This window comes from Plectropomus leopardus, chromosome 19 (assembly GCF_026936395.1).
Source record: "Plectropomus leopardus strain MGB_pleo_1.0 chromosome 19, ASM2693639v1, whole genome shotgun sequence".
In the NCBI taxonomy this organism is placed as follows: Eukaryota; Metazoa; Chordata; class Actinopteri; order Perciformes; family Serranidae; genus Plectropomus; species Plectropomus leopardus.
Genome location: NC_142194.1, coordinates 24,287,797 through 24,300,850, shown reverse-complemented (window position 1 = coordinate 24,300,850; position 13,054 = coordinate 24,287,797). Strand labels below are relative to the sequence as shown.

General features: G+C 40.6%; 1 protein-coding gene across 1 annotated transcript in view; it reads right to left on the bottom strand.

Moving 5' to 3' along the window:
* Nucleotides 1-3,750: 3,750 nt before the first annotated feature.
* Nucleotides 3,751-13,054, bottom strand: part of spata20 (spermatogenesis associated 20) — a 55,319-nt gene continuing 46,015 nt past the window's right edge. Inside the window, exon 16 of the mRNA XM_042507944.2 lies at nt 3,751-7,608. Coding sequence (XP_042363878.2) covers nt 7,423-7,608 — 186 coding nt within the window. The 3' untranslated portion in view covers nt 3,751-7,422. The remainder of the gene's footprint in view (nt 7,609-13,054) is intronic.

Genomic DNA, 13,054 nt, shown 5'->3' with positions numbered 1-13,054 from the left:
GTTCCAGCCAGCGTTGATGAGCAGAAGTATTGATTTTCTTCTTGGAGTTTCTTGGGCTTATCAGACAAGCACTGCTGGTGGGATACTCACACACTACCACACATAAACTACTCACACAGATAGCACAAACACTCATTAGAGTGGTCATATACCTCTATAAACTTCATCTAAAGGTTTTCTATTAAGTTATTTAGAAAGTTGAACCTGAAGACAACACCAGAGCAAAAGGAACTTTTCAAAATGCGTCTGGTTTCTAAGCTCAGTAATAAAAGAGTAGAGTAAGAGCATCCATGCCCGCCCCCCACACCCCGCTCTGCCTCTGAATGTTCCTCCTCTCTCCAAGTTAGTGTGTCACTGTTCTCAGCCCCCTGTGGCCTCATTATCACACTGACTGAAACACAGCAGCCAGATCTGATAGCAAGCACAATAGCACACACAACAGCCTTCCTTTACAGAAAGCTGAACACACACACATACACACACACACACACACAGATTGCGGTATGAAAACCAGAACTAAATTATGCAGTAAACTCTCCATTAACCATACGTAGTGGTATAGAAATTACATCATACACACATTTATGAAGTTGCATTTCAGCAAGACAATCCTAAAAGTGGAGTTCACTTGTGAAGATTATCTTGCCGAACAAAACATATGTGCAACATAACATTTGTTCACCACAGAGCTTATTGTCTGCAATGATCCAAAATCCAATGGAAAATCCCATAGGCTTTTTGACGAGGCAACCAGGACGACATTAAATTCTGCACCAGCCTACATTAAAAATATAATTTAAGAAAAAAACGTTATCCTTGGAGCAGTCTATAACTGCGAAACTAATAACATTCCCAACAGCCTCAGCTGTCCTTTGTGTTTAGCAATCATGAGCTAATGTTAGCATGCTAACATTCATAACCAGGGTATTAAACATGGCTGACATCAGGTTCTTAGCGTCGTCATTGTGAGCATGTTGCCAAGCTGCAACTTTTTAAAATTGGCTTTCAACTAATTTAAGATTTTACACCTCGTGGACAGTAATATATTGTATTATTTTCATCTCATGTATCTGGTTCTACGTCTTTCGTTATATTATTATTACTGTCATCATGGTGCCCGCAAATTTTCATGGATAAAACTTTTTCTTGACTTTTCAAAGACCCATGTTGAATTTTTTTTAAATCTTTTACCGTTTGCCTGGCATTTTTCATACATATCAGACTCAAACAAAATTCCAGCAAGTTGGTTTACATAAAGAGAAAGACTGGACGTGGGAAGAAAATAAAGAAATGTATGTGACGGTAAAGAAAACATCAAACATTGACGCATATTAGAGCTACGTTACGTTGACAGATAAGAAATTCGATTTGCTGTTATGTTACATTTTGTGAAAGGTTGTCCACAGAGCATTACTGTAACAAATTTCATTACACCCAACAAAGTTCCATGACTTTTCCAAAACTTTCAAGTAATTTTGTGACTCTTCCAGGCCTGGAAAATGTGATTGTGAAATTCTATGACAATGGGAACCCTGTATCATTTCTTCACACACTATGTTTTCTGTATGTTGCCATGAAAAGTGCACAAATAAAGTTATTATTAATATCTCTGCTCATCTGTGGCATGTTGATTACAGCCTCATAATTAGCGGGCCAACAGGTTCACCGGGCTCGACCACTAATCTCAGCGCTAATTAAAATCAAGCTTATGCAGCTCATCACAACAATTAGTGCTGAACAATAATGAGTGGAGTGATGGAAGTAGAGAAGGGGAGGGGGATAACAAATGGCGCGTGTGCATTTTGTGAGCAGAAAGATTGAAAAAATGAGAAGACAGCAGTTCTAACATGCTTACGAAGCTTTGGAGGTATTGAGAGGGAGAGACAAGCGTGTGCCTGAAACCAAAGATAGAAGGGGGTCCCAACCTGGAGGGAGATGATAGGGTGAGACACTGGGGAAGGGAGGGCGAGATAAGGAATTTGGAAATGCTTGAAAAGGAGCCCCAAAGTGCCAAAAAGCATGACTGTTCACAATCTGACAGGTTAAGAAAAGTGAGTTTGGGACACGACAGAGCTAAAATGGAACAGAGTGATCGCTCTTTCCTATCCCTGTCACAGTCTCTGTGCCTCACATTCCTCCTCTTCTTTTCCTCTCTTGGCATTTTCTTGTTCTTCCACAGAAGCAGCCGTCTGCCAAAATGACTTCCCTCACTCTTGAGGCGACAGGGCCCTCCTTGCCAGATCTGAAAAAGAGTGGAAGGGGGATTGTCAGAAAAAGTATAAAGAGAAAGAGGAGGGGAAAGTAAACAAGTGCAGATGGTCTACGTGTTGTTACATTACATGGGTGGATGAGGTGGCGATTCATTTCACCTCTCGGGTGAGGTGAGGGACACACTCCAAGGCCGCGGACATGTCGTGATGGAAACATCACATTTGCTGGGTCTCTCTCTTCTAGTCTTTTCTGCTCCTTCGCTTCCAGAGCCCAGAGCAGCACCCTCTGAGACGATCTCCCTCGCCTCCCTCAACATCAGCGGTCCATCTGTCTTCCTCTCTTTCTCACACACACACACACACACACACACACACACCTCAACAGAACGCACAGTCACAGACTTTATATTACCTTCATGCAGCCTCCTGGGGATAGAGACGAGGAAAAATGATACACAAGAGTGGGTTTCTCTCTGTGTGATGAGTATTTATAGTACAGAAGAAGAGAAAGGCAGATTGCTGAGACACATTCACTCTCCTGCAGGAGTTTTCCCATCTTGAACTGAAAGAAGGAGCCCATCAGAGAAATGTCACCAAAATATGGAAGCGTAGAACTGACATGTAAGGATAAAAAAATAAGAAACATCAGCAAGAGGTGATAAAATGAAGAATTTCTTGTTATAACATAATATTTTTACATTTTTAAAAGATCTTTTCATGTTTTAACAACTTTTGATATAACATGAAAAGTTTCTTATTATAACATTTTACTTATATGTTTCTACGAGACATTTTCATATAACTTCTTGTTATAATATTCTCACATTTTTTGTGAGAGTTTCTTGTAATAACAAGAAACTTTTATGGCTTTACTAGATATTTTCTTGTCATAAGATATTTTTCATGTTTGTAAAATATACTTCAGTGTTGTGGCACAAAAGTTTTCTTTAAAAAAAACATGAAAACATGAAAGTATCTTGTTAAAATGTGAAGAAATATCTTGCTATAATGCTTTTCCTATTATAGCAATACAAGTTTCTTGTTTTAACATGAAAACATATTGTCATAACATGAAAATATCGATTAAAAATGTGAAAAACAATAACAATAAAATGTTCTTATCATAGCAATAAAAGTTTGTTATAAAATGAATACATATTATCATTACATGGAAATATATTAACATCTCAAAATCTTAACATAAAAACATAAAAAACATTACATTTTCTTGTTATATCGTCAAGATAATGTGAAAATACACATTTTCATGTTATAACAATAACAATATGTTTTAACATAAAAATATCTTATAAAATCCTGAAATATATTTTGTTATGACAAAAAACTTTTCATGTTTCGATGACACTTCTGGGCATGTCACATATTCTGGTAAAGTCTTACAGCCAAAGACAAGAAAGATAAATAAAATCAAGAATCTTTTCCAAATATAGTGTGAGGGATCCCAAAATATAAAACCTAGTATCAAGTTGTGCACCCAAATGAAAAGAAACATCCATTCCCAAAATGAAATGAACACTGCTTCTGTGCAAATATCTTTATTATACAGGATTGTGCGTATACATGCTGTGTATTGTCTAAACCTTGAGATAAAAGCCACCCAGCAGTGGAGACGAATCCTCTCTCGCTGTGTGTGAGATAACGAGGCTGAGAGCAGATGGTAAACAGGATCACAAGAGAGCAGCTCCTCTGTGATGTTAGTGCAAATTAAAAATCAAATGCACACATAATAAATGTTTGAAATGTATGGCTACATACTAACCAAGCTTTTTTTTCCCTACACTCGAGCTAACACACCGTGGCATGCAGGCCTCCTCTGTCAGATCCATGCGACATGAATGTGGGAGCTGGAACACGGGGCCAGGAGAGGACGACGGGGCCGACTGGTTCATCTGCTAAATCTTGCCAGTCCAATTCATCCAAGAGCTCTTAGGTTAGAGTCTATTAATAAGTAGTTTACTTCTGGGCTAACAGTCATGCCAGGACATTTTGTACAAGTGCTACATGTTTTCAGTAGGCTGCCACTGCTGCTGTGCATGTTTCTTTATAAGGACATTTGTGTACCTGACTTTCAGTATGGCTCCACTGATTAACTGTCTCTCACAGCCTGCTGGGACAAAAAAAAACACTTGCGTTGATATTTGAGGTAAGATCGAGCTGGTGTGTGAATGAAGAACAGGCTGGAGTTAAAGGTTTAGCATGAAAAACGGAAGCCCTCATGGTGCTGCAACTATTTCTACAGTTCACAGAGGTGGCACCGAGTCTTTGCTTTGCAAGTGACAAGGAAGTCGCAAGTCATTATACTCAAGTCCTAAGTTAAATCCAAGTAAAGACATTAAAGTCCCGAGTCCAGTGTGTGTTCTCAAGTTCCAAGTCAAGTCCAAAGTAAAGACACGTAAGTCCCCAGTAAATTCTTTCCGCGAGAGTCCAAAGTAAGGACATGCAAGTCATTGCGCTCAAGTGCCAAGTCTAGTCTCAAGTCAAGACTGACAAGTCCAACATCCTAAACTTTGTGTTTGTAGTCCTGAAAAAAATAATATGCATTTTTCATGAAATGTAATGCCATTCTAACTATAAATATACACACATACTTATATATATATATATATACTTTTTTTTCTTCTTGTTTAACACTTTTTCAACTGGTACTTGGTAACGTAAACTTAGTTCTTCATGTTTCTCTCCCGCAACTTGATTGAATGCTGTCAGATTGATTCAAACAAAGCGGATCTGTGCTATTAAGTGTCAAATTGTTTGGGATTAATAGTGTTACCATATGTTGATTCAGGAAATGAAGGGGAAGGAACTGATTCGTGACATACTTTTTAAATTTTATCTCTCAGAATGGGGGAAGGTATGTATTTTTAAGCTCAAGTCCAAGTGAAGTTGCAGGCAAGTCTAGTAATAAGACTTTTTTGATTTTGTCGAATTGATAAAGTCTTCCTAATTTTGACTTGAGTCTGACTCAAGTCCGAGTCATGTGACTCGAGTCCACACCTCTGGGTGTTCATAGACCAAAAAGTTTGCCTTTGATTCATTTCAAACCAAGACAACAAGTGTTAAGTTAAAAATAAATATTTATAGATATTTTTTCATGTCTGTGGGATATCCTACAGACGGAGACGTTGAAACAGAAGTATAAGTTATGTTGCTGGTACGATGTCAATATAAATATGAAGAGACCATTTTCATCTCTAGCTGAGCCGCAGCTGAGCCGCTGAAGCGCTGCACCTGAGCTGCACCTGAGCTGCACCTGAGCTGCACCTGAGCTGCACCTGAGCTGCACCTGAGCTGCACCTGAGCTGCACTGCTCACTTGGGCATTGCTGTCCGAGCGCTAAGTTGGATTCACTACTTCTACAAGCCGTTCAAGCACATATTTATATTCGGTAAAATGTTTATGCTGGTGTGGCATATTACATAAGTTCAGATACTGTTACATTTACACAACAGTTTTGTACAGACTGAAAAGCAATTGTTTACTATTATTCTGCCATTAATTGCTACAATACAGATATACATCAATAACGACTTGATCGGGCTGAAATGCAGCTTTCAGTGCGCAGTGTCGAAAAAGGATAGATAGGTGGTGTGCTGATGCTGTGAAGTCTGCATAGGTTTGCATCTAAGCAAGCTTTAGTGAGACGTTATAGCAAACGCTAACGTCTGACATGCTAAACTGGAACCCCAAGTTGGTAGTGGACTGATCGAGACGTAAACTGCATGAGAATCACGAGTTGACCGATCACGTTTGAATGGCAGGTGATAAACTCTCTGTGGGAAGAGGCCGAATGCATCGGCTGAAGTACTATTTCAGAAACCATCTGCTATAGTCTGGAAATAAGTTAGCATTCACATGCACATGTCCGTTTAGAAGAGTTTATACTAACAGGCGAGTCAAATTCAAGGACTTTCACGTACATAAGTAAGTAATAATTTCTATATTCAAGTATGAAATTGTTTTCTCTACAACCTTCTTTTGAAGAAAATTGTGCAGATGTTTTAATTGGAGCAAACATGCGACCAGAGCCTAAAATAAACTTAGGATAAGTAACTCCTGCTTATTTACTGCCATAATAAATAAGCAAACGGCTGAAACTTCTCTGACGTGAGTGTTTTGCAGGCTAACAAAACATCCTGGTGCCGACTATTTACTGGTGTTCACCAAAGACTGACACTCACACAGCATTATCAAATCATTCTTTGCTTCCTCGTTTAAAAACTTATTCTAATACATCATGAAATAATCATTCTGTTCTCCTCTGAATTATATGCAAGTACCAAGTTAAAAAGTTTGATTTTCAAGGTATTCCAGGACTTATATGTCCAAATCTCAAATTCAAGTACTTCAAGCACCTTGTATATATATATACTGTGGTTGACAGAAATGTTTTCGAATTGATCTGAGCACAGAAGAGGAAGTCTTAACCCTTTAAAACCTAGTGCGACATATGTTTTCATGTGCTGCGTTCAGACATCTTTCACAAGTATTTGAACCTTTGAACGCTGAGCACGCTGGTGCGATTTCTTTCAAAAACATGGAAAATAAAGGCAATGAGCAACTTGGTGAGAAACGTCCCAAATATTGCAAGAAATTAGTTGATTTAGATTTTTTTTAATCTAAGGAAAACTTCTAGGGAAAAAAAGAAAAAAGCTAGACATAAATATATCTATAATGATCATAATTACGCATTTAATGTTATGTTACATAATTATTATAATTTTTAAGCAGTTTACCAAATCTTGCTTGCTTTATTTTCTTGTTTCTTACTTTTTCTTTTCTTTTCTTTAAAAAAAGAAAGATTTTTTTCTAATTTGTTTGTTTTTTTCAGTAATTTCTTTTTTTTCTTTTGATGCTCATTGCCTTCCTCCATTGTTTTTTTAAAGGCAAAAGGCCAAATTTCTCAGGTCTCAAAGAGTTACTGTCCGATGGCTATGGCTTATCTCCTGAAATATTGGCCATTTCTTCCAGTGGCTTATTCCCGTCAGACCAATAGCAGATGGGTACCGGGATTGGAACCGAGGTGCCTTACAAACTAAGCGGCTGAGTAACATGGAGCAAGCTGAAATGGCCTCTACACAAGCCAAAAACAGCAGAAGTAAGCTAGGCTCAGGCTGCAGATTGGAAGAGCGCAGTCTATGAAGATGACAGCCCTTCTATTAAAACCTCAGTGGTTCTTCAGTCGTCATTCTGCCTACGTCTCCGTGGTCCCGTCCAGCAGCAGCCTCCGCAGCTCCTGGGGGTCGGTGACAGGAAGAGAGCAGGTAAAGTCCTGGCATACGTAGGCTGTGGCGACACCGTCCTGCTGGAACATGGAGGAGAGGACGGGCAGACGCTGGCACAGGAAGCTGTCTGCTTTGCCGTCGATGAGCATCAGAACCTGCCAAAGAGAGGAGGGACACACGAGAATGAGATATGAATCAAAATTCTGTCAGTGCATGGCCTATTTCTTTCCTCACGTGTTTTCAGAAACATATTTTAGTGTACTGTTTAGCAGGAAAATGAGAGAAAGTGGCTGGAACAAACATTCTCATTTTACAGCTTAAAGTCCTGCACTTTAACCCTTTGAAACCTGAATAGACAACGCCGTCCTTGTGCTGCGTTCAGACGCCTTTTACATGCATTTAACCCTTTGAAACTTGAGCGAACTGGTTTGACTTCTTTCAAAAAAGGCAATCAGCAGCTTGGCAAAAAATGTCCTGGAAATTGCAACAAATTATCTATTGCCTTGAGAGAGAGAGAGAGAGAGAGAGAGAGAGAGAGAGAGAGAGAGAGAGAGAGAGAGAGAGAGAGAGAGCGAGAGAGAGAGAGAGAGAGAAAGAGAGAGAGTATAATTGGAAAATGATAAAATTAAAAGTAGGGGCATATGTCCAAAAATTATATTTGTAATTATTATAATGATACATTTAAATATTCAAGAATAGGTTACAGAAAAATATACTGTATATGTATCATTTGTTCCCTTCATTTTTTCAGTAATTTCCTGTTTTGTTTAGTTTTCTTTTTGTATTTTTTTTGTACTGTTTTGCCATTATCTTACATCTCATTGCCTTCTTTCTATGTTTTTGAGAGAAATCCAGCCAATTTGCTCAGGTTTCAAATGGTTAATCCAGCTTTGTAATGTCTTATACAAACACAAATAAGCATTCAGACAAATCAAAATAATCCTCCTAAAAATAACATCCAATCTTGGGTCAGCAGCTGCCATGATCTCATGCCCACAATTGGGGAAAGACAATAAAGAGTGTGAGGATGGATATGTGGTCCATGTGTCTTGCCTGCAGCAGAAGGGCTTCCCAAATAGACGTCAACTCCACCACAACACCAGTGCCGCCCCTTCACACCCAAAAAAAATCATTCAAATATGTGAAACTACTGACAAGTGTGTGAATGTGGCTCAAGGTGACAACATAGGAGATAAAAGGCATCGCCTGGCTTTGTATCTGCTTATTTTGGTGTGTGTGTGTGTGTGTGTGCGTGTGTTCTTGGACAGGCAGCAGAGCGAAGTGAAAGAGGGCTGCACTGTCCGTCCCTAAGGCAGCTTCCTGTCAAACACATGTCATTTCCTCCTGGCCCGGCAACACCTCTGGTTCACAACAGAGCGAGAAATGACAATATAAACAAGCGCAGATAGAAGTTCAAAAAAAAAAAAAGAAGGGGAGAGGAGGAGACAGACAGAGAGAGGAGAGAGATCCGGTGATGCATCTCATCTCAGGTGGATTCTGCCAGAGGAGACTGACATGTGTGCCAGATTGTGGACTAAAGGTCGATCAGACTGCATCAAAGGGAACATAAATACTGACAGCTGCGGGTTTGATTGATCAGCTGAGCTACACACAGTGAAGGAAATCTTTTAAATACACCGTGCAGTTTACACACTGTTAAAGCTACATACTGCACTGACACTGAGAAGGACACGCTTGCCTCTATTTCTGATGACTGAGGGCAGGTTCATCAGTGTTTTTATCCACAAACATTTGAAGACATCTTTTTCATATGAGATGTCAACAAAATGTTATATTCTTACACCCATTTTTCTTATAAAACAGAGAAAAACAACCATACAGCTTCTGAATTTATGTTTCTCTCTTTTGGTGCGAGAGGTACGTTTTTTTCTTTACTTGGTGCAGAATTCAGAACAGCATCTCACCTTTTTTTCCACATGATGCATTTTTCAGCAAAAAAGATGGTGAAAATGGTCTTTTGATAATTACATTGACTTGAATTATATTGACCCATGTTGAGAGACGTGTAGACAGTGTCTGAATTATATACTCCTTTCGCTGGACCAAGTTGGTCCCCATAATCTGTAATCCACTCCATCCAGTATGACTGAGCCACACCAATTCATCCAAATATGTACCCAGGTGGCTAAAAGGGACTGGGACGTCACATCCCTATACTTCTGCCAGCTCCTGATTCTAGCTTTGGCCATTAGACAACATTGTCCATTAGAATAGACACTCCTCCTCCTCTGTCCCCTGTCGCACTGCCAGCAGCATTCACCCAGGCCACCATGCAGAACTGTTTGCATCCCCTCCATCCTGTCTCTACGAGATCCATTCAGCGGCCGCCTTAATGTGTCCCGAGTGCTTCCCTCGGCCATTCGGATGCTCATTTGTGCTGGTTGCCATCTGCACTTTCAACGCCAAGAAACTATCAATGGGACACACTTCCTGTCTCCTGCCATTGAAGACTCGGCAGCAGCAAGGTATTTCAGTTGCTAAATGTGATGTCTGGTAAATAAAATTCCTCCGTAGGGGATGATGAGGCGATGCTGCCCTATCTTATCTTATTCTCTATGGTGATGCTGGAACACCTGTCAGACACAGCTCAGGGCAAAATAATATTAAACACAGGAAACTATGGATACACACAGAGGGTGAAACCATTTAAAAAGCTGTAACACACACACACACACACACACACACACACACAGGGGAAGACTGGCAATGAGTGTGGTGGAATGTAGTCATAGCGGTGTGACCGTTGCTATGGAGACAGGAGGAGGATTTCCCTGCCAAGCTGAACCTTTCCCTCTCCGTCCCGACTCTCCTTTTTGCTTGTCAGCTTCATGCAGTCCCTCTCCAGGGTCCAGACCACATCCAGCCTCGCGCCCATGACTGAAAGGTCATGCTGTAGGCCGTCTGTGTCACAACACTGTCCACACACACCCCTGGGGACTGGACAAGTGTGTGTGTGTGTGTGTGTGTGTGTGTGTGTGTGTGTGTGTGTGTGTGTGTGTGTGTGTGTGTGTGTGTGTGTGTGTGTGTGTGTGTGTGTGTGTGTGTGTGTGTGTGTGTGTGTGTGTGTGTGTGTGTGTGTGTGGAGGAGTGATGCCGAAAGAGAGCAACCCAGAGCGACAGGGAGACAGATTATGTGCAAACATATATACAAGGCTTGTGAATGTGATGAAGGGAATGCAAAGTGTGCAGTCTTGTGTTGTGAAAAAATTTGTCTGTATGTGTGTGTGTGTGTGTGTGTGTGTGTGTGTGTGTGTGTGTGTGTGTGTGTGAAGCCATAGCAGACAGCACAGTTGGCTACACATGAGAGCACAGTCAAACTCCCACAGGGTTAATCCCTTCATACACTGGGCAATCCTGAAACAAATACACAATACACACAACACAAACACAAACACGAACACACACACACACTTTCTACCCATTAAATGTCCCTACACTGACAGCTCCCTCCCACTCTTCCTCTCTCGCTCTGCCAAAGCAAAGCAGTTGAGCTTTCAAAGCACGCAGTGTACCTGAGCTGAAAGTAACACAAACATACACACAAATCTCCAGGAACCATTGTAATGTTTTCGCTCCCCCCAATTTCTAAGCCAGTGAAGGCTCACACGACTCACGGGCCGACCACTGTCAGCGAGTTAGAGCCAAAAAACGCCAGACACACTTTTGAGAGCCGCTGTCATACCTGAGGAAGAGTGATGACGGTGGCTGTGAATAGTGGTGTGCAGCCAAGCATGAGGCGATTTACTTCCTCCATCCCTCTCACTGTTTTGTCACACACACATACACACACACACACACACACGCGCACGCACGCACACGCACACAGGCAAAGGGCCCTGCTCAGTCATCATAATGACCTGGCATCTGGACGGCCGCCCCAGGACGGACACAAAATTTGGGGCGATGGAGGGAGGCGGCGCGGCAGGGCCACATGCAGCGCACACATTGTCAGTCATCCGCTGACACCGACCTCAATATCGGCTTCATTTACGCAACTGAATATTCATGGGGAGAGAAAGGACGGGGAGATGGCTGAGACGAGAGCGCAGGAGGGAAATAAATAGGAAGGAGGAATTTCAAAGAAGAGAAGACGGCAAAGAAACCTAAAAAATGACAGATTTACAAGGAGGCATCTGTAAGATTCAACCGATCAGGATGAAAATTCTGTTATTAGAAATCACATCAGACTGGAAATCAGTGGTGGAATATTACTTTTATATTAAGTACATTTAATCAAGTAGTCTACTTAAAGGTATTTTAAGGTACCTTTACTTGAGTATTTTCTTTTTGACATTCTCACTGACAGAAAGTGGAAATGATGGCAGCAAAATTGGGACATAATTTAGCGCATCATTGCTCTCTATCTTATTATGCACATCATTCATTTCTACCTTTATTTACAGTGGAGAAGCACATTGCTATGTTTAATATGTTAGTATTTTACCTTTTGACCAGCCATGTCTGTGATATTCTGTCTTACACTGAAAGAAAAAACAAAACAAGCAGCTGCTGTTGTTGTTGGGCATAAAAAGGTCGAATAAGTAAAAAATTTATATGTCAAAATTCTTTCTTCTAATTATTTTCAATTACAAAAACACTTTCGTTGAGACCTAACAAAAACCTGAATGAATACACAAAAACACACACACAGGCTCACTTGTGTGTCTTCCGAGCTGAGCGAGAGCGAGCCCTTCCGCTTGTGTGCTCTGTCCTTTGTCACGCTGAGCATCAGTTTTCAGCTGCTGACAAGAGTCTACAGGACGCTCTCCACTAAATCACCAGTGTCTGCACTCACATGTGAGGGCGCTCTGGTTTCTGAGCAGAATTTACAGCCTCTCTCCTCCATCAGGCCCTGACACCTATGACATACTCCATCAGCTTATGTTGCATTTAAGATGAAAAGGAGGTCTAATGCTGAAGTCATAAAAAAGTCATGTCAAGTTAAAAACGTTAAGGAGATCAAATCTGACATATGAGAGTGGCAAGGACAGGAGAGTTACGGACTTTGAGTAAATGTCAGGTATTACAACATGATAATGTATCTGTAGGGATACAGACTATCCCTCTGATGCAGTTGCTACAAAAATAATCAATATTTCAGGACACCATCAACCCAGCAACTCGGCTAAAAATGGACCGATTCCTGTTTATTGTGCGGTCGTAACTTATGGGAGTTCGAGCAGTCTGACTTCCCACACTGTTTAGCTCCCTCTGCTACGCCTTGTTGAGAAAGCAACTACTACCTCGTCAGCAAATCTTTATTTCTCACTTGTGTTTTTCAGATCTATAAACACTCTGCAAGTCAATATTTGTCTCAGAGTTTCTGTGATTGACACAATGGACTAAAGGAAGGTTTACTAGAGTGTGACACGGTTGGCTCAAAGAATAGCTTCCCTTTTTGTGATTACCCTAAACCTTCATTAATATTGAAACCTTTTTAAAAGACAAACAGACTGATCCAAACACTTTTTTTTAATGGTAAAAGGACTGTGCAATGACTAAAAACTGTAGTTGTTAACTTAAAAAAAAAACTAAATAGATAATATTTGCCGAAACTGTCACTTTATTCACACAGCACTC